The 23,085-nt window shown below is 45.7% G+C and overlaps 1 protein-coding gene across 4 annotated transcripts in view; it reads right to left on the reverse strand.

Annotated features, from left to right (window-relative positions):
* The window catches only part of ALDH3A2 (aldehyde dehydrogenase 3 family member A2), a 518,837-nt gene that overhangs the window by 282,077 nt on the left and 213,675 nt on the right, over positions 1-23,085 (reverse strand). For all 4 annotated transcript variants that reach the window (XM_078679908.1, XM_078679906.1, XM_078679909.1 and 1 more), the window contains exon 6: positions 8,748-8,865. In XM_078679908.1, coding sequence (XP_078536034.1) covers positions 8,748-8,865 — 118 coding nt within the window. The remainder of the gene's footprint in view (positions 1-8,747; positions 8,866-23,085) is intronic.

Below are 23,085 nucleotides of genomic sequence, written 5' to 3' on the forward strand. Positions count from 1 at the left end.
CGTTGAGAGGACAACAGGAGGACGCAACTTAAAAACAATCCCACATAATCATAGGGATCCGCCCACAACTCGATCAACATTGACAGTGTCATAGGACATATGAGGACACAAACGATAAACCTCCCAAGGAACCCAAGCCCCGGACTACTACCACAAAAAACATACAAAAAGGAAGAATTATAAAGAAGACGAAGAAAAGAAGAGAAAAGTGGGCCATAGAGACAAAGAAGAAAGGAACACACATCCCATCCCCACCCCCCACCCTGCATGCAGCGGAAGGCCACGGCCCACCCCCCCCATAGGCATGCCTGTCGCCCCAGAAAACCCCGAAAAAGGGAAAAGAAAGGAGGAGGGCCCCAGCCCCAGACACGCCCCCCCCCCCACCCATCCTGAAAAAACAAGTAAGCCCACCACGAAGGAGGGCAAACAGCAGCGTAGAACCATCCCAATCACTTCAATACATCATCAAAAGCCATGTCACAGTCCGGTACCAATAACAACCCGCAAATACGTAAACAGTCCAGGTTCAGCCTTGTCCGGTCCGAGTGAAGGCAGTAGGGCGTCGCACAGCAAGGTAGGGTAGGGTCAATGAGTCCACAGTCTCCCGTGGAACTGATGTAGCAGTTGGGAAAAGCAAGAGAGTCATTACAATAGTGCGACGCCATGACACACCAGCCGGCGAAGAAACGGAGGAGTGCAAATCAGGAGCGGTAACGGGCAGCTGGAGGGCGAGAAAGTCAGTTGAAACATAGGCGCGGTCACATGATCCAAGTTCACAGTTCAGTTCCGCACAATTCGGGGTGTCCTCAGCGTCGGCAGACCGGGGAAAATCGGGCTCCGGATCGATATTGCGGTCGTCAGCCATCGCACAACTCGCCGCCATCCACGGGTCCTCAACGGGCATCCAGCGGCAGCGCAAAAGGGAGTGGAAATTCGTGAGAGCCAGTAGAACGTCTCGCAGTGTAGGCGCATTCGCAACTCCACGGGTCATTGTAGCGCACATCACGGCCAAAGACCCCCAGGGCAACAGGAGAAAGCAAGCACCACCGGTAGTAAATAAGCCAACCGCTACCCACAACAAAGGAGCGGGGCATAGCAGGCACACACAAGACCACAATCCCCCACCACGGGACAGGGCGCTTACATGGCCGTCCGACTCCTCCCGTAGAGCAGAATAGCGAGGAGAGGCATCGATCGCCAGCTGGTCCAGAGAGCGGGTGAAGCCTGGCAGTATTTCGGTGGATGTAGCAAAAGGTACGGTCGATAATAGGACCGGCAGAAACCTTTGTTGAGCCGGTCAGGGACGCCGGCACCAATCCCCGACCTTCAGTGTCTGACCGCGCCCAATCACAAGTCTCGGTCTGGGCAACCGGGTGAAGGCGGCCGGCCGGAGCCGATGTTATTCAATCGCGCTCCGGATGCAGCGTCACTCGAGGACCCGGCTCACACCATGCCAGGGCCAGGAAGTTCGAGACGGTGTATCTCGGCCGTCAGGGGCGGGTTCCGCGCCGGGACCACACAGCCGGGCTCCACGGACAGTCACACACACTTAGAAGCAATCGGGATGCAGGATCGTTGACAGGATGGCATGGGAGGCGAGGGCGGCCGGCGGAGCCGGACGACTATGCGGCCATCTTGGTCGCCGTCTAGGCTCCTCCCGAGTTATTCAACTTTTGATTTGCATTAAAAAGCTCTTTGGAGTAGTTTCTGCACCCATCTATTATGAGATAGGTAAGGTGAGCTATGTTGGAAGTTGGAATTGACTTCGCTTTTTGGATATCCTTCCGCCAGATGCACAATGGCACTTAAAGCCTTTGTTTTTGAGAGGTAGACTGGAAGAGATCAGAAAAGTGGCAGAATGTCCTGCAGAGACGACCTTCAAGAACTTTTATTTTAAGCGTGTAGAAGGAATAGCTTCTCTGGTGGTAAACTAGCATAAACCTGGACTATGATTCTATGGCAGGACCGGAGGCTCAGATTATGCTATTCTTTCTCCGCTCTTTATTATCATCATAAACACAGCAGCCTCAGAAAAGCTTGTAACAAAAAAATGCTTGTAAACCAACACATAGTAAAGCATTTCCCAAAACGTTATCAAAAGTCTTTGGAACTACAACTCCCATCACTCCATCTTGAACAGTCCCAACAATAGACCTTCCATTATGTCCATAGGCATTAGATAGGGAGTCCCATCTCTCTGTTCCTCCTCTTTCTTCGCTGCTCACGCGGCCAGTTAAGTGTGTTTTTCTTACTCTCACAATATCGGGTTTATTGCTTGGGAGGTTTATATTTTGTATTGTGTTGTGGGCCGGGGGCGGGGGCTGTTCTGCTGTTTTGTTCCCTAACAGAACCCCGTTTGAGCCGCAGAAGCATATATCGCTTCTCAGCGTCGCCTTATTCCCCTGTGTAGTGCGGTGCGCAGTCACCCACTAGAGGGCACTGCTGCATCTCGTTGGTCCCCAGCGCGGTTTCCTTCACAGAGGAGCCGCACTGAGGAGACCTCTTGTCACGGAGCTTTGCCCTTGTGTCGCCTCATTAAACGCCCGGATTACTGGGTCTGTAGCCCCCAAAACAAGCATTTTGAACGCCCCTGTTGGGGTCCGTATTGCGGCTAGACCGCGGTGAACGCCGGTGGGCAAGACCTGCACTCCTTTGATATCGTTGGTGTGGTAGCGCGCTGTGAGGTGGGCAGGCCTGGTCCCTTGAGGAGGGTTGGCGCGCTTTGGGGGTCGAGAGCACCCTGTATCTGCCAGTACCTGGCTCTGAAAAAAAGTTGCAGTCCTTAGGTCTGCCCATATTTTGTTGACTCCCACGTTGGTTGGGCAGCACACAGTGCACTATTAGGGCTAGTGCTTCCACTATGGAACAGGAGAATTACTTTGAGGACGACTCCCAGTCCTATTTAAATGACAAGGACTTCTACCACGCGGTGGACAGCTCAATTTATCGCTGCGTCACCGAGGTGGTGGGACCTATGGAGGAACGCCTTTCAGCGCGCATAGTAGAGGAATGCGCTAGGCTTGCTCAAGCGCAAGGAGGTGCTCCAGTACCCCTCCCTGGTCCCTCAGGAGAGGGTCCCCCAGCCCTGAAGAAGCCATGCAGGGAGGGGTTGCCTGAGGGGGGCCCCCCAGGGGTGGATAGGGGCGCCTTTGAGCGCCTACGTGACGCCTTCTTGGCAAAGGCGACTGCCCTCCCCCCTGGGCAGCCCTCAGCCCCTGAACCTCAGGTGGTTACGGAGACGGCTACTTCATCCCCGGGTGGGGATTCCCCGGACACTGACGAGGATGGGGAGTCGGTGCGCTCCTGGCACCCTTCGAGCTCAGCCGCCGAGTTGCCACGGGACAGCTCAGGCATGCTGGATCCGGATGAGATCATCGAACCGCGATCCGCGGCCTGGGCCCCGGGTGACAAGGTGGTGAAGTTCATGGCGAGTCGCCTGCGTAAGCCCCTGGAGAAGGAAGCTAGGGGGTGTCTGCATGGGGAGTGCCCTAGACCCACGTTGGAAGGTAAGGTGGCCATGACACCAGAATTAGGCGCCAAGATGGCGACCTTCCTGGCAAAGTTTATGAAAGACCCGCGTAAGGGCATTGACCGCTCCTGGTGGTCATGCCAAGATAAATTGTTAGACGCGGTCGGCCCTATTACCAAAATCTTGGATATGGCGGAGGAGGCGAAAGTGACAGGGTCCGCCATTTCTCCCGACGTCCTGTCGAATTGGGCGCAAAGAGTGATTATATTTTTAGGAAACGCCAATTGCGCCCTATCGACCGAACGCCGGAGATCCCTTCTGATTAAGCTTGACCCGAAGTTGGGGGACCTGGCCTCTTTGGAGGCAGGAGCAGTGGCCCAAAGGGGCCTTTTGAGGGAGCCGTTTATTAAAGAATTGGGAAAATTCGTCTCAACCTTCACTTCCCTGGATAAGGCCCAATCCAGTATTAAACGACGGTCGCGTTAGGGGCCTCGCGACCGGCCGTGGCAGTCAGAATGCCAGCAATAGAGGGCAAGGCTCGGGGCGAGGGCACTATAACACCTCAGCCAATTTCAACAACTTCTACCCTACAAGAGGGCAACGCTTCGGAGGTCGAGGATACAGGAAGAATTCTGGACCTACCAATTCAAACGGTGAGTGTTATCCCTGCGGATCAGGTACAGATTGACGGTCGACTAGCTGCCTTTCAGGGACAATGGGCAGAGCTTTCAGCGGACGCGGGGGTATTGAAAACCGTCCGCGGGTTCCACATAGAGTTTTATGACCAACCCCACCAGGTGGGTACCCCATGTCCCATAGTCTTTTCAGTGTCTGATGCGCAGTTGATAGACGACGAAGTCTCGGAGCTACTTTGCAAAGGGGCCGTTCGTCAATCAACTCGTCATCCCTCAGGTTTCCTCAGCAATCTGTTTTTGGTGGACAAAACCGATGGAGGCAGGCGGCCGGTAATCAACCTCAAAGAATTCAACGGGTGGTTGGTTTATCGACATTTCAAAATGAAGGGGATACACCTCCTCCGGGATGTCCTCCATACGCGGGACTGGATGGTACGGTAAATCTCAAGGCAGCTTACCTTGTGGTTCCCATTCATCCCCCTCATCGCCGTTTCCTGCAGTTTATCTGGAGGGACCGGGTGTTCGAATTCACCGCCCTGCCGTTTGGGCTTTCCCCAGCCCAGTTTCACGAAAGTGTTGCACCCCGTGGTGGAATGTCTACGGGGACAAGGCATCCTGATGATCGTCTATTTGGACGACATCCTGCTGATGGCGCAATGACCCAAAATGTTGATTTCTCAGCTTCAACGGACGGTTGCGCTGCCTCAGGGACTGGGATTTGTCATCAACGGAAACAAGTCGGTCCTCGTGCCTTCCCTGAGAGTAGTATTCTTGGGTTTTGTCATAGACTCCGTCGAGGCGTCTCTCAGTCTTCCATCACGGAAGATGTCCAAAATCAGACATGTCTTGCGACAGACAGTAACAAGCTCCTGGGCGTCCTTACGGCAGATTGCCAGGGTGGTGGGGCTTCTGTCGTCTTCTATCCAGGCAATCTTCCCGGGGCCCCTTCATTACAGGGCACTTCAACGCCTCAAAGCGCATCACCTTCGGAGGGGCATGTCCTACGACCAGATGGTTCCTCTCTCGGAGAAGGTGAAGGAGGAAATGTCATGGTGGCTGACTCACATGGAGGCCTGGAATGGTCGGGCGATCTTCGGGTTGGTCCCGGACCTGATTATCGAGCTGGACGCCAGCAGGTCCGGTTGGGGGGCGCGCTGCGGAGATTTCTCCACAGGCGGCACCTAGTTGTCAGAAGTTGCACATCAACTGTTTGGAGCTTCTGGCGGGTTCTTTCGCAGTACGCTGCTGGACTGGAGATTCAGCGAAGTTGTGTGTACTGTTGAGGATGGACAATATCTCAGCAGTGAGATACGTAAATCATCTGGGAGGTCCACGGTCCCGTGCTCTGGCAAATTTGGCGAAGGAGTTCTGGGATTACTGCCTAGCCCATCACGGATCTGTGACGGTGGAGTACTTACCAGGTCAGGCTAATCCGGTAGCAGACTGGCACTCCAGACACCTGCGAGACTCCAGTCAGTGGATGTTGGCTGTTCAAGTTTTTCAGTGGCTGAACGAACGATGGGGCCCTTTCTCAGTAGACATGTTTGCGTCTTGCTTGGACCATCAACTTCCGAGGTTCTTCAGTTGGAGGCCGGATCCTCTAGCGGAGGCCACAGACGCATTCCTCCAGGATTGGAGTCAGGAGAGGCCCTTTGCGTTCCCCTCTTCTCGGTGGTGGTGAGGACGGCGGCCCAGGTTCGCCGACAGAATGTGGAGCTGGTGCTGGTGAGGCCGCTCTGGAGATACCAAGTTTGGTTTCCGGTTCTTCTGGAACTTTCTAGGGATTCTCCAATCCTACTCCCCCGGTTTCCTCACCTGTTACTCAATCCGGATCGGGAGCCGCATCATCTCATCATTCAGGGTTCTCTCCGCCTCATGGCATGGAAGCTTTCCGGCGACGCTGGTCGCTCCTGGGCCTTTCGCGATCGGCTGAAGGGCTCTTGTCTAAAGCCTGGGCAAACAGTACAGCGAAGCGCTACAAATCTGCTTGGACTAAGTGGGTGCGTTGGTGTCTTCGACGGGACTTGGATCCCTTGGTCGCGGGAATTATTCCCATCCTGAATTTCTTGGCAGAGTTGGCTATGGATGGGTTTAGGTACCGAACAGTTAACGCTATGCGTTCGGCGATTTCAGCAGCGCATCATCCGGTTGACGGAACACCCGTTGGGGAGCACCCTTTTGTGTGCAGACTCTTACGAGGGATCCGGTTGTCGTTACCTCCGAAACCTCGATATTCCATCCTTTGGGACGTCAATGTGGTTTTGAACCTTTTTCTATCTTGGCAGCCTAATGGGTACCTGTCCTTTAAGGAATTCTCAGCCAAGCTGGCTATGCTTTTATGTTTGGTCTCTTGTCGTAGAGTGTCAGATGTGCGTGCGTTGGACATCTCAGCACGAGTTTTTTCCCCTGACGGGGTTTCTTTTGCGGTTGGGCGTCGGCCAAAATCTGCTTCAAGAACAATTTTGTATCCGGCTTTTGTGGATGTTCCGAAATTGTGTGTTGTTCACTGCCTGAAAGCTTATGAAGATATGACTTTGGATATTCGCCCTCCAGGCGAGCACCAATTGTCGATTGCCTTACAAAAGCCACACCATGCAGTCTCTACCCCCACCATAACCAGGGGGGTGCGCTGGGTCATGCAAGAGGCAGGCATAGATACGAACCGTTTTGGAGCTCACTCTGCCAGGGGGGTCATGGCCTCTAAGACTTTCTCTGTAGGAGCTTTTTTGGAGGATTTAAAGCGGGCCGCAGATTAGTCCTCGGATTCCACATTTAAGAGGTTCTACTTCAAACCAGTGGTGGATATTGCTCATTTGGTGGTGAGTAAGCTTTGAACTAGCATAATCTGAGCCTCCGGTCTTGCCATAGAATCGAAATTTGCCTAGCTTACGTAACGGTAAGTTTCAATTCTATTAAGGACATGGAGGCGAGGATTATCCCACCCAGGACGTCTTTGAGTGACCAGTAAGTAACCAGGTTTTGAACTGACCTAAGCCATATGTACAGTGATAGTCAGTGTTGTTACATTATTATGATTGTAAGCGTGTAGTTTGTTTTTTCTTTACAACGCTTACGCTGTTGTGTTTTTTCTGCCAGGAAATGACGGTGGCAAGCAGGACCAATAAGATGGGAGCGTAATTTGCGCAAAGAAAGAGGAGGAACAGAGAGATGGGACTCCCTATTTAATGCCTATGAACATCATGGAAGGACTATTGTTGGGACTGGTCACGATGGAGTGATGGGAGTTGTGGTTCCAAAGACTTTTGATAACGTTTATGGGAAATGCTTTACTATGTGTTGGTGTACAAGCATTTTTTTGTTACAAGCTTTTCTGAGGCTGCTGTGTTTATGATGATAATAAAGAGCGGAGAAAGAATAGCATAATCTGAGCCTCCGTGTCCTTAATAGAATTGAAACTTACCGTTACGTAAGCTAGGCAAATTTCGATTCTGGCACTAAATAAAACAATTCCTCGAATCCATGACAACATTAACATTTTATTGAAAACACTAACCAGGGCTGTCAGAGGACCCGATATAAATTGCAAGGTAGAAGTAGAATGCCTACGATTCTTTGATAAGGGGTAATATTTACTTCTAAGAATTCACTGTCTTGTCCTAATGGTGCTTATGTTAACAGATATCAAATACTTGTATGTTGGTTTCGGCTGCTTAGTTAAAGTGCAGAAGGAGTAATAAGGTGTGGACGGAGACCTCAGAAGTTCTTCAGTTTACATGAAGAAAAGAGAAAGGTCAAAGTAAGGAGAGACATGGTAACAGTGTGCAAGACACGAAGACTAAAGACAGATTCAGAAAGATATGCTGCTAGCACCAGATGGCTGATGAATGTGTAGTTTGACTACTTAAATAACCACAAAACAGGCACAGGAGTCAGAATGCCAATAGCCTCACTTTCTATAAAGTCTAACCTGAGGTTCTCACTATACAGTGGCCACAGTAATATGGGCAGAAAAACATGACAGAAGAAATAGCATGTTGCCAGTTTTCCATGCTTTTAAGGAAAAAGTAGCCAAAGCTCAAAGGGAAAAGTAGGAGGCTGTAATATACAAGAAGATGGGAAGGGAGCTCAAAGATTCAACGGTTCCAGTGCAAGAAATAATAGCTAGAAAAAATTCATTGAACCTAACGGCAATTTCTGGTTCTGAAGTGCCCAGGATAAAACTATTACAGCTAAATATGAGCGTATTAGGAAAAAAGATTGTAGTTACTGGGATACAGCCAATACACCAGTCAATTACAGATGACTGCCGGTGCCCTGCTAACAAAGGTTCTGTATACTAATAAAGATACCTCCACGAAAGTAGACTGGCATTATGAGAAAAATGCATGATTTTTAAGATGAGAGACATGAACCAATGCTGAATATATTATCCTGCGAGACTGAAGTACTCAGTGCCATTACCCAGAAAATCTCATTTGCTGAAATTTATATTCAGAAAAAAGGCCATTTCAAGCCCAGCCATTAAACCATATTTATAAATTCCCACACAAAGGAACGCAAAACTGGCTCATGAGGCTGTGCCAAGTTTTAAAATAAGCAGCATTGCATCCACACCCCAAAAGGAAAGAGAGTGATTACAACTAGAGTCAAAAGCAGAGTTCTGTAAAAGAAATGTTTCTTACCTTTAGGGTTTCTTTAATCTTTTCCACTACTCTTCCCTGCAAGGATGGGTCACATAGGATGTAGTCTGGGGCAATGCATGTCTGTCCACAGTTGGCATATTTGCCCCAGGTTATCCGCCTTGAAACAAACACAAAACAACATGCAACAATAATAGCGACAGATTTTCAGTGTCTCTTGAGAAATCACATAAAATTAAGACTGTTAACCAGCTCCAGGTACTTTTTCCCAGTTCCTCTAGAGACTAGGGACTTCGGAACAGCGTCCACAGTTAATAGACCAGTAACTGTTTACAAAGTTTAGCAGAGGAAATACTGTCCATTTAGACTGTTTCCTGACACCATTCCCAATTCTATTTATAAATAATAACATACAACTATGAAATCAGTTATCAAAAACACATTTCCAGATTACTTATTTAAATGGACTTTTTTCTTGTGCTAATTGGCAGAAATGGTTCACAGATCAAACCTCAGGCAAATAGGACAAGATCATGACAACTTATCAGGAACAAATCCAGAAATGTAAACCCAACATGCCAAACCTCATCTGGATGCCTAACCATTTTACACAGTGGCTTAGGACTTTACAGCATTTCTGAAGGTTTCTTCGTTCATTCACTCTACCAGTCACTAGTAAGGTTAGAGGCATTCCTAAATAAGTCTCACTCGCCTGAGAAAACAGCAAAATGAGATAGGGCCTCAATGCATTTGCTTTATTTAACAGACATGCCGTCATGAACTGAAACTCGCGAACCACCAGTGAACTTGTACCATCCACACCCCGTGCTCTGGCATAATGGCAAGGGCTTGCTGCTTCTACTCAATTCCACTTATCGATGAGGGTAAGAAGTTCATGATGGAGAGGAAATAGGGTTAGAATGGCAGACTACCACTCTATTATACAAATGCCTTGGCTTTTTCCCCACTAACGCATTCTTCTGTAATGAAGTTATTCGTGACAGTTGCAGAATGAAAATCTGTCTCTTATGTGGTATCGTAGCACTGAGTCAATCTACAAAGACTCTGTAAGCCGGAGAGCCTATATGAGACAGAGTTCGAACACTGGCTATGCTGGGTGAAAGTCAGGTATGTGCTTCTATTGGGTCCAGACAACCTTAGTACTGCAGCTAAATAAGGTGATGTTCAAAGGAAGTGAGAAGGTCAGGTAGAAATTGCGGCTAGTTTATGGATGGAGAAGTGCATGTATGTTGTGCAAGAGGGCCCTACATGTGCTATCATGTCCTGGTGAACACGTTGCTACATGCTATATGTACCAGCCGCAGAGCGGTTATTTGGTTGAAGAGTTGCGGGAGAATCTCACGTCCCTTACATGCCCCAATGGAGCAGTGTTTCTACATGATGAGAGTGGTAAGTATTACTGCCGATTTGTCATCCTGCAAGCAGAAACAGCCTTCTCAAATTCTTGCTGGTTGTGAATTTAAGAGAAGAAGTTTCTGCTAAGCAGTCTTCAGTAAAACAAGTTCGTTCTTGGAATGAACACTGCTGCTGAGAAGGCTGCAGCACAGATTTCGTTTCAGAAATATTGGCCCTAGTCTGTACTGGCTGTGATGTGCAATGCAGCAGAATGTTAATGTTAATGTTAATGTTAAAATACATTTATTAAGCGCTCGTACGCCCAAGGGCTTCATGGCGCTGTAGGAAGGAGCGTAACAGAGCAATCACGGTAAAGATGAGGCGGCTCAGTAATGCGCCTGCGAGAAGAGCCAGGTTTTCAAGGAGTGTCTAAAACTGAGGATGTTATCATTCAGTTTGAGATCAAGGGGGAGAGAGTTCCAGAAGGCAGCTGCAAGATGGTCAAAGCAGCTGCCTCCGAGACGTTTCCTCTTGTAGGAAGGGACGATCAAAAGGGATTTGTGGATGGACCGAAGATTACGGGAAGGGCTGTATCTTTTGAATAGATCTCTAATGAATAAGGGGCCAGAGTCATGTAGAGACTTAAATAAGATGCACCCTGCTTTAAAAGCTACGCGTTGCTCAACAGGCAACCAATGTAGCTGCTTCAAGCCAAGTCTAACAGACTGCCTCTTGGAGAGATTCAGAAGGAGTCTGGCTGCCTGGTTCTGAACGAGCTGGAGGCGTTTAAGCTCTCCAATTTGGAGGCCAAAATAAAGGCTGTTAGAGAAATCTAATCTGGAAAGAACCAGGGAGATGACGATCTGTGTTAGAGCAGCCAGGGAGAAGAAACAGGCAATTTTCTTAATTTTCTTCAGCTGGAAAAAGCTGGATGACACGACTGCTCCTACCTGTTTTTTTAGAGAGAGATCCTCACTAATGAAAATTCCCAGGCTCTTAACCGAGGATGACTTAGATGGGGGGGCACCCATGCTAGAAGGCCAGAAGCTGGGGTTCCAACTAAGTGCACTCTGTCCAGGCAAGACCAATTCGGTCTTGCCTGGATTAAGTTTCAGATGATTGCAGCTCATCCAGCTCATAATGTGGGACATGGTGTTTTGAAATTCTACCACTGAGTCCTTGGTGTTCAAAGGGAAGATGAGCTGCAAATCATCTGCATAGTTGAGGATGGTGACTTTCGCATTCCTGAGGGAGTATAGAAGGGGACATAGATACAGATTAAAAAGCAGGGGTGATAAAGATGAGCCCTGAGGTACCCCACAGATGGTAGATATAGTAGGGGCAGTGAAGGAACCCAGTCTAACTGATTGAGTGCGGCCAGTAATAAATGAGCGGATCCAGCTCAGCGCAGGGCCCCTAAGACCTGCCTGCTCGACACGGTCGACCAAGATGGCGTAGTCGACCGTGTCGAACGCAGCAGAGAGGTCAAGTAGCACCAGAGCCTGGTGGATCCCTACATCCGCGTTCCGCCTCAAAGTGTTCTGCACCGAGAGAATGACTCCCTCAGTAGAGTGACAAGGGCGGAAGCCAGCCTGATTAGGTGCAAGATACTTTGATTCCTCCAGAAATTTGGAGATGCTGTCACATACATGAGCCTCCAGAAGTTTGGCGCAGTAAGGCAGCAGGGATATAGGCCTATAATTGAGCGGATCTAGCGGGTTGGCTCCTGCCTTTTTTAAAAGGGGAATAAGGAGGGCCTTTTTAAAATTATTTGGGACTTTGCCCTGTGTGAGCGATCCATTCAGCATGGCAAGTAGACCCACGGAGATGCTAGTTCCTACTTCATTCAGAATATAAGGGGGGCAGATGTCATCAGGAGAACCTGATTTAACCTTAGCAAGAAGTTTAATTAAATTAGCACTATCGATGGAAGGGAAAGAATCCAGGGTCACAGGATTGTAAAAGGTGTCCGCCAAAAGGAGGGGAGACTGAGTGGTGGGAATACCCTGTTTTATAGTGCAGATTTTATCAACAAAGAAGGAGTTTAGCAAGTTACAGAGCTCCTGGGTGGGAACCACTGGGATAGAGGTTCTGTCGCTGGCGCTAAGATTTTCCACAATGCTGAACAGTTCTCTTGATTTGTTGTGAGCATTTAGAATTTTTTCCGAGAAATATTCTGTTTTATGTTTCTGAATGAGCTTTTGATAGTCCTTTCGGGCCTTACAATAATTGGCTCTATCTTGTTCTGAATAGGCTATTCGCCATTTTCGCTCCATTTGACGGACTTCGAGTTTAAAAGTTTTCAAAAGAGGTGTAAACCACCTGTGAGCGTCATTGGGGCGAGAGCGGGGAAAGCAGAGTGCCATTGCCTGCCAGATAAGTCAAAGTATCTATTGGATACCAATTGCATATACAAAGTAGGAAACTTGCAGCACAATGTTGTCATCTTTGCTTTCTATGTAGCAGGCTAAGTGGAGCACCAAGGTAAAGTCAGTTAGCTTAACTACGGCATAAGGAAATTAACATTGGTGGCTTGAACTTAATGTTGAAATATATGAAGACATGTTGTGAATTGGTTTCTATGAAATGGTAAATGCTATTCAGGTTCGGTAGTTAATGCTCAAAAGCTTTGTTCCAATGCTGCTCTTAGTGTCATCACCCGTAAGAAAATGAGGCTTGGGCATCTCCAAGTCAAGTTTCCTGTAAAGAATATGAAGCTGGATTAAGTGTCTTTTCTTGGCTGTTCCATAACTGACAATCCTTGACTTATGAACATTGAAACAATAATAACATCTGTGTTATTTCACAGGGCAATGACTCAATTGGAACAATTTCGAACAGCCCACTCAACATGTGGCACAACACAACGGGCATCTTCCTCCAATTTGCTGCTAAGTTCTTGAACAATATGGCCGTACCTTTTGAATATAGGTCTGCAGACAACAACTACTCATTGACAATCATTCCACTTGCAATAATTAGAAATTCAGTGTTCAATAAAGCATCAACAATGTTTTTGTGAGTTGACATCTCCAAGTTCATCTTATTTGATGTTAAAGACCAGAATTTATCAAGTTGCACAGGTATAGGTGTGATGCAGGCAAGGTCAATTGTTCCACTTATAGACATTGGTCTTTGTGCAGTTCTTGCAAGGTGCCCACTATTTTTGATATCAGTAGAACAGTCTTAACACCCTCTCCTATGTTTTGCATGGATAAAATCTTGACCATTCACAATTGTGACATGGTCCACAACAACAGTTTTCAATGAGGTCACCTTTGCGAATTAAAATTCTTCAGGTGAACTTTATTTTTGAGCTCTTGTAAGAGTTTGTGCTTCTCTGGTTTCGTTGAAGCATCTCCCTCAAATAATGAGATTGTTGGAAAAAGATCATGGGACAGAATATCCTAGATAAATAGCCCCTTTTTTGTTACATCATCTCTCTATGTGCTCGCGAAAGTTATTGTGGCTGGTGGGACGAAAGTCTTACTATGGCAATTAAACTGTGGAAGTTTAGCTTTAGTGATTATGTCATACAGCTTTTTCTCTTTCAAAACAAATCTTTCCTGCGTATAGTTTCGATCCATGTTCCAGGACATCTGGTAGAAATGTATTTAGATTGTTATCCACATATTGTTTGGTCACGAAGTTGTGTAGTCGCACAGGCTCAGTCTTTTTAAAGGGGTTTCCTTGCTGCTGCATTAAATTAAGAAGACTGTCAAATTTTGTATTAAAAAGTTCCCCTCTCTTTCCCACAAATTTGTGGTGAGAAACAGTTTCACGATGGTCCATTAATATTAAATTTGTCATCTCAGAAAACATTGCAAATAGAAAGGACTTCATAGCAAACTAGGTGCCATTAAGCAACATATTCACTTTTATGCGTCTGACCAACAATTCCCTTGGAGCTTTTCTATGGTCTCTGAATCGGTAGTTTCAGTTTCATACTCAGAGCCACAGCACTAACCTTCCCTTTCTTTCACCACAAAATGTCTTTGTATGAATTCTTTGTAGAGAAATGCTTCTTCAGTCTTTCCAAATAGTAGGACCCATATCTCAGGTAGTTTATGCAATCAAATTCTTGAAAAATCAGTAATTAGTGACTCCAGTGTCTTCAAATGCAGGTCCCAATCACCTTCCTCATCACCATGTACCAAGTTTATCTCTAAAGCTATCATGTGTAAAACATTTACTCGGTACAGGTTTTCGGATTTTGAATGAAGTTCACCCAGTGCCTTGTTCACTTCTGAGATGAGATACACAAAACCTAATTGGTAATTCTTGTCCCAGAAAGCAGTCTTATAGCCTCAGATATGTTGAGCATACCTTGTAACAAACTAACAAAATGAGCTCAGCTCAATACAGACAAGACTGTTTTGCTTCCAAATATTTCAGCCTCAATAAGTGCATAGTCAATGCCACATCCCCTGAGATAACTTCCTACACATCGCAACACAAATTCTGTCATATGGAAACACCCATCATGGATAAATATCCTCAAATTCTACTGGATTGTTAATAAAAATATCAACTGCAATACGGAAAACACCTTCATCGCAGAAAAGTTGCAGGATCTTCAAGCTGAGCACGCACATTTTGAAAAATTGTTTAGAGCTGTGATTACTGTCACATAGTTTTTGACTGGAGATGGCACCACTGGTAGAAAGCCAACCTTCTTTAGCGGGACTGTATTCTGGAAGATCAGAGCATGAATTCAGCCTAAAGAGGAACTGCCTTTTCTTCTTCCTTCAGTCCACATCGAATAAACACTATGATAAATTCAGTTAAATAAGCTCTGCAAATTGCAGCATCAGGTCGAAGATCCATGTCCTCAGACACTTTGAAACTTTTTGGTAGACTGGGACGTGTTGATGGCTTGTAGTGATTTTGCACACGTTGGCAAGGCAGTTTGATTATAAGTCTGCATATTTGTTTGTTTATGCCTACAGCTGACACAGCTTGTTTTCCAGCAGCTACTTCATTAGTAGAGTCTTGAAAAAGCACCATGGCAGGATCATGTGTGCTTGATGTTCCAGACAGAGAGAGCGGTCTTAAAAGTAAAAATTATCAAGAGCAGTAATCGCAAATCCTTTCCTGGTAAAGTGACTTGGAAGTAGTGTGCTGTCGGATTCATAGCATTTTATAGCCTGAGCTACTAAAATGTTCCTAATCCATACTATGTCTGGTCTGGTCTGGTGGCTCAGTGGACTAATGTGCTCACTGCAGGGTCCTGTGTTCAAACTCATGGTCACCGGTTCAAATCCCGGTGGGTCCACTCAGCCTTTCATCCATCTAAGGTCGATAAAATGAGTATCATTGAGTTGGGTAACAATAAAAACATCTGTTATTCAGCGTCAAGATGCCTCCAGGAGGACATGTGCTTTACAAATACAATTTACGTCATCATAACTTATTGATGTACCAATCCTATTTATTGAAGTAATTATCTCTCTACTTTTGCACTTGTCACATTGTTTGGTAGAGTCATGAGTAGTGGAGTTTTCTTTCTGCTGTGATGTAATTCATAAAACATGATTTGGAAAAGACAGTACATTTGCACAGCATAAGCCGGTTCATGGGATTGTCTTCCACTTATTTGCTTCAAAGCCATCATCAATTATGTTGGCTTCTATTCTGAAATCAATAACTTCAGTTTGCAACAGTTTTGCTTTGCTGATATTAAACAATGATGTAAAGAATGTTATGACAACATCAGGCATTCTTATTGACTCCCACTATTTGCGGACCTCTGGGGCATCACAAGATTTGTCATCAAGTCCAAAATCTAAATCTTTCAGGATGTTTCTTAAAATGGTTCCTGCTGACTTACTGCATCCCATGATCTTATTTTGGCAGCAAGAACCTCCGGAGATAAATCAGCTGAGAACACCTTAAGGGACTCATTCGTTTTGTTATACTGACAAAAACGAATTCTGTCATTGTGAATTCTCACCAGAAATATCTAAATTTCATTATTATGGATCAATACAGTTTCATCAATGTAGACCATTATTTCTCTGATCTCACGGAGTGTTAACCCGTAGCCAGCAATCAAGAGTGGCTTTAAATCTTAATCTGCTTTTTCAAAGAGTGAAAACGTAACTGAAGGCTGGCGGCTACGTTGCTGCACATTGTACGTTCATACTTTCAAATGTATGCACACATGCAGTTCAGGTGGGCATACAAACCTGCTGAAAGTACATTCACCTCGCTGTTTGGATCAGCTAGGTGGCTGAAGACTTCATCTTGGATGAAACTAGCAGTGAATAAAAACATGTTTGCCCTTTGAGACTCACAAACACTGTAGTTTGTTTTCTCATCAATCCCTTTGGCCCTTGTTCTGGCAATACCACATACACCACATTGAAGATCCTCTGCTATCTGATCAGTTGGGGAAGGTAGATGAGGGGTAGCCATCGATCTTGTAAGTGGATGGGCACTGGGTTTGGTTGTGGGATTCTTGATATGATTCACAGTTTTTTCCATTTTTACCGTTTTTTTCCCAGGCTTTTTTTCATTTAATAGGACTCGTAGCACTTGTTGTTACAATGATAAAATATTTGTTCCTCTTCACCTATCAGTTTCAAACTTTAGTGAACATCCTTTTGTCATATTTCTGCAGCATCTCAAACTCTCTGCTGTCCACCTGCAGTTGATGTTAGCTTTCCTTTTGGATTAGTTTGGCATATGACATTTTTCTTTGTTGAAGGAGTCCTCAGATTTTGAAGTTAGCAATACTCTGTCAGGAGGTAAGGATCCCCTGCTACCACCTGCTTCGCTTGTGTTTACAAATTTGAATCAACAGACAACCTGAAACAAAAACAATATTAAAATAAATTACCAATATGATGGCTAAAACACATCACTATAGAGCAGCGATTTTGGAAAAAGGCGGAAGGGGTGCTCTGAAGAGTAATTTTCTAGCTCTATAAGACTAAAAACTATGTTTTGAAAACAAAATTAAGTATGTATGGTTCCTGAATTATTACAACACCTCAGCTACACGTTTGCCATTTTTAAAAATGCCATCCAGAACAATTCCGCCTGGATTAGCAATGTCTACCCAAGCTGAATGACTTCTCTAATGATACAAAAACACAAATCAAAAATCAAAAATGAAAACCTCTGAACAACAATTTTTTTAAAGCGGTATATGAAGGGGGCAGGACTATACTGAGAATCTATTTCATCTAAACAGGTTAATGGAATTTTTCTGGATGAATAGCATTTACTATTTCATAGAAACCAATTCATTGAATGTCTTTTTCGAAATTGGCTTCTGAAAACCTATTGTTAGGTCTCCATCAGGACAGTGCATGCTTACCATTTGTTGGCTTCTTTGCCACTCACAATTTCTGGTTTGCAATTAGGCAGTGCATGCCAACTTGACCTGTTGTTCGGTCAACTGGAGCCTTAACCAAGTACCTTTTGTTTTATCTTGTGGTGGAAGGTAGTCATGTGGATGAGTTCTTCTGTGCAAGGCACAAACATCTGTCATATCCCAATAGAGTTTTTGGAAGCAGGAAAAGCAAACACATTTTGTTTCTCTGAAGAGGGTGTTTATGCAGCAATAACTCACTGAAACGCTAGGGGTGGGCATGTTTTGGGTTTATTTCTTTGCAGCGTGAGTTGTGCCAATTATGTTCATGGCCGGGCTTCCAGTTTCAACTTGCCTTGACAGAGGATCCTTTCTAACAAGAGGATCAGTACATACAGCCGGCATGCATAGGAGAGAAGAGCAGCCCTACCAGTGGCCGTTTGGCAAGCTCTGGCAGCAGGGACAACAAACTGTATTTTAGGTTCCCCTTCCATAGATCTGTAGAACTTCCATGGCACAGACAGGTAAGTGTAAGCAAATGTAATACACACGTGCCCTTTTGGAATCTGGCTGCGGGGCTGGAAACACGTACACACGAAGCACCCAACCATTCATTTTCTCTGAACAAATCTGTAAATGCAGGATGAATCATTATAGAACAGGAGAAACCACTATTACCACACGTCTTAAGAGGATTGTAAATTGTAAATTGATACTTGTATAGCGCACTGCTCACCCGCAAGGGTCTCAAGGCGCTTGTACGAATACCGCTGTGGAACCCATCCTGGCTTTCCCTGTGAGGTGTCCACTCCTGGGCACCAACCAAGGTGGAGGCCATGCATCCTTGGCGTTGTGGGGGCCTGTTGTGGAGATTAAGCAAGCTATTGCCCAGAGTTGCAGAGTGGGACTCCATGATTGGAATAGGCACCGAGGCGAGAATTATCAGGTCTGTGGAATTTTGAGCCCAAGACCCGCCGAGGCGGAGAATTGAACCCTGGTCCCGGGCTAGACCTCTGCATCAGGGTCTGCCGCTCTAACCATTGAGCCACACTTCTCCCATTGATTGAGCAGCACAAGGCCACCGATCTGAAAGGCTTTGCTGTGGGTAAAAGAAAACATTAGCACAAATGCAATAGAAATCCCCTACGAAAGAGCTATTGGCTTTTCAAAGATTTGTTCATCCATGTTATACAGTTGCCAGGCTAATATGTAGTATTGCTGCAAATAAAGAAAAACAAGCATCGCAATGCAATAGGTCTCGCATTAATGCTAGTTTGAGCTATTGACATTGCAAATAACAATGCCTTTTATTTTTGTTTTAAAAACATAAATAAAAGGCATTGTCATTTACAATGCCATCATCTTAAACTCTGGTAACTGCGAGACCTATTGCATTGCAAAAGCTTGTTTTTGCTGGTGCTGCCGTTGTTGCGGCCTTGGGGGCTGTGCGCTTGGTCTTCCGGATTTGCTGCTGGTTGCAACTCAGTGTGGATTTGAACATCTCTGTCTGCTGATCTTGGCTCACTCTCCGTGTTTGCTCCAGTTGCTTCCAGTGCCGTTTCGTCAGCCGGAGTAGGCGACAGTCATATAAACTTTCACTGATACCTGCATGGAGCACAAGCTACGGAATGCTAATGTTGCTTTGAAAGGCATTTCAGCTGGCATTCGGTGTGTTAGCATCAGTGATGGTGAAAAACAATTTAAATCTGTTCTTTCCCATGTTGTCCAAGCACCTCTCACTGTAAATCAGTGACTGAGGAAATGCATGCTTCTGTAACTGACAGTGTTTTGTGAATGCGATAACTATAACTTTGTATGTGCGGGAGTACATATGTGTGTATAAACACACACATGTGCACAAACACCCTTCACGATTGCCCATCATAGGTGAATCCACCAGTTATGTTTGAGGCCAGTCAGTTGCATCTCCTTCCCCTGTCCCCAAGCCCCTAGAAATCACTTCTAGAGATACCACTGTGGCTGTAAACATCTGCGCTGTTTCAGGTCCAAATCCCACTGAGGTCTACTCTGCATTTCATCCTTTGGAGGTCGATAAAACGAGTGATCTGCCTTTTATGCGCGCGTAACTCTGCAGCACCGTTTGTAAAGCGCCTAAGCACTTTGGAAAGAGTGTTTCGTGGCCTGTGGGAGTTTCGAGCATTAATAAAATGCCCGTAGGTATTGAAAAGTAGTATGGTGACTCGCACGTGCAGGGTCCTAGATTCCTTTCCGCTGGCCTTTATCTTAGCATGACAGTTAAGTCGCCTAGGAGCTTCGTACAATACAGGTCACGGGTCCTAATGTTGGTCGGACTGTTACAGCCTTTCATCCTTCCACTGTCATGTGTTTGCCGTTTCGTTACGGAACAGCCTACCTATTCTCTAAGTATGCAACCACATTCCGGTTTGTAGTTTGCTCCATGCGAAGGGCCATTGACAGTATTACATCCCATGAGCGGATTATCCCTCCGCAATCAGAGACGCAGAAAGGAGCTGTCACATTCCGGAACCTAATGAGTCACTCAGGAAGAAGAGGGGGCGCAGTGAGAGCCCCCTCGATGAGATGCAAGAAGGGCTGAAACCACTCACTTTTGTGATGGGCCGATGCGTGTGTATTGGGGGGGTGGGGTGGAGGGGTAGGGAGGTTGGTGCATTGGTGGAATGCACAGCAGGTGTCGACCCCCAAAAGGAGATAATGTGTAAAGAATAGGCTTACTTTACTTTGGATACTATAACAATCCCCACCCAACCCCCCACACTCCTTTCACCCCAAATCTTTTATGTAGCGCTTAGAGCGGGGCTGAGCGCTAGTTCGATGCCAGGGCCGTGGAAGAGACCCAGCCGGGTTGGGAGGAGAGTGGCGGGGGGGGGGGGGGGGGGGAGGGGGCAGTGGACTGTACCCCAACCATTGCTGCCAGATGTAAACCTTTCTTGTTTGATGGTCTGAAGTCAGTCAGGGACAGCAGAGCTTGTATAATCTTAAACCGAGGCGGTCTTTCCACTTTGTGTTCAGTGCGGTTAAACGCTCCCTGCTGACCCGGCTCATAACAGAGCGGGGGACCCTGACAGAGAGGCTGCAGTAAGGGTCTCTGTTCGTGTCACCACCTCAGACAGCAGCTCCATGCTTTCCTGGGTCCCCGGCTCAACCCCAGGTGCACCCGCTCCTGCTGACCAATGTGAGCTGCAGGCGCCTCGAAGCCCCGAGCCTCTGCTGTCCAAACGTAGCTTTAAGCAGGATTTTTCTGCTGAAAGATATTAATCAATTGATGTTTCGCCTCTCTGGGCGAGCATGGATAGTTTAGTTGACATATTTAAAGACCTCATTCTGCGTGATTCGGCACCGCGGTACGACTAAGGCTCCATTCTAGATTGATGCAAGAAGAAAATCGCTTTCATTGTGATTGTAGCATATTACTCTGAAGAATATATGATTTGAAAGCTCATAAGTTCCAAGCTTCTCGCCTTCATTGAGGCATCGAGATATTGTGAATAGTTAGACCACACGACAGCTTGGATTCTTATAAGATCCTTAGATGATTGCCTTTCCTCGCTTCTCAAATTCCTTATTTCCGTGATAAAGAACTGAATTAAGCTATCCATCGTCTCTCAAGTTCCTTATTTTCGTGATAAAGAACTGAAATTAAGCAAATTTGAGTCTAAATTAAATCGCTCTATATACCAGCAATTCTACCAATCCTGGGGCAAATACATTAAGGGCTTTACAAATATTAATCGATCAGTCCTGAAGATGGTCTCAGAGAAACATTCATAGGAGACCGAAACGTCGACCCTCACCCTCATCCTATAAAAATTAATAATACTTTCATATTGGATAGGTGTGCTCAGGTTTTACAGGGGAGCTAATTGAGATTGTCCTATTTCTTCCTTTATACATGTGTTTGTATATTTGTATTTTAATCCCTTGTGACTCATTTTTTGATAAAATTCAATATTTTTGCATATACACCTTCTTGTTCTTGTTTTTGTTCTTGTTTTGTTCACTCTTTTATGTTAAATGTATTTATGTATGAACAGACATTTGTGAATTGAATACATATGTTTGACTGAACTAAACTCTATTAGGACCATTAAGTAATACTTTAAAAACTTTTGAAATATTTGTGGAACAAACTCCCTTGGAGGCATCTCTTACCCATTTCATATTTAAAGAGCAGCAACAAATATGTGTGGCTATTTACAAATAATTTTAATGTGATGGCGAGAAACGGGGAAAAAAATCCTACAAGTAGAAGAAATTAAATCCATTGTTTGGTCACCAGGCAGCATGCACTCATTACATCCAATATGGCCTCACACAGGCTTGGACTTTTGAGGGAGAAAGTATTAGTTCCTCCTTCCAGTCCAAACCAGCATCGATCTCATATCTTTATGGGGCCATGTGTTAGAAACACATGGCCCCATAAAGATAAGAAAGTGCTTTACGACAGACGCAAAGCAGGCCACCGAGTCCGGCTCGAAGGCGAAAGGGCGTCTACAGAAAACCCTCATATCCAATGGCAGGGCGCCGTTTAGCATAAACAGTGATGTCAGCCAATGGAAATGAGGGGCGGGGTTTAAAGCCCTCTTCTGAAAGTCCTTATCAACAATAAATCTCACGAGGCCACGCAAGACCTAAAAAGTGCTGTGACGTGGCTAGTGCTAACTGAGTCATAGCATTTCTTTTTCCCTTCCTTTCAGCCATGATAAAGCCAATGGGTCTCAAACAGGCAAGACCGACTGACTTAGCCAATGTTTGTTTAAGGTAAAAAAGAATTGGCTGCAGGTCTTATTTTCAAAGGGGACATTATTTTAGATTCATAACTTTTACACTGTTAAACAATTCCTTTGGATGCTTTTAACTCGCTGGACTCACCACCGATCTAGGCACCCTAAATACTCCTCCACATGCATAAACGACACCCATCCCTGACCGCTAAACTCTACTGATCCCTGAGCCCTAACAGCCCCTTCTAACTCCAACCACACCTGAACCCTTAAAACCCCTCACCACACAAACTAAACATCCCTGACCCCTAAACCCCAACCATCCCTTTTCACTCTTAAACTCTATCCATCAACCTAAAACCCTCTCACTACCCCTACACTCCACCCATTCCTGAAGCCAAAAAACAATTTTCTGTACTTCAACTCCAACAATCTCTGAACACCTAAAACCCTGCCACACCTAAACTCCACTAATTCTTGAATCATAAAAACCCATACCACCCTTGAAAACCACTGATTCCTAACCCCTAAAATCACACAACACCCCTAAATTCCCCCAAACCTGTACGCTAAGAACCCTTTCTTCATATAAACTCCACCAATCCCTAAACCCTTCCAAACCCCACACCACCCTAAAGTTCACCCATTCCCAAACACTAGAATCCCTTCTCCACCCCAAAACCTACCTTAAAAACACTTACCAGCCCTAAACTCTACCCATCTACAACACCTAAAATCCCTCACACCCCGAACTCTACTCATCCGTGAACCCTGAAAACACGTTACCACCCTAAACTCCACCCATGCCTGATACCCAAAAAACCCTCTTCGCCCTTAAACATCACCCATTCCTCATTACTCCTTATCTTCATCAACGTGTGTGATTTTGAGGTTTCCTCAAAATTATCTTTCCTTTTAAACATTTCCTTTAATTTTCGATGTATTTGTATTTCCTTAAAGCACAAGTTACTACTTGTGTAAC

The sequence above is a fragment of the Lissotriton helveticus genome, chromosome 3_1 (assembly GCF_964261635.1).
Source record: "Lissotriton helveticus chromosome 3_1, aLisHel1.1, whole genome shotgun sequence".
Lineage (NCBI taxonomy): Eukaryota > Metazoa > Chordata > Amphibia > Caudata > Salamandridae > Lissotriton > Lissotriton helveticus.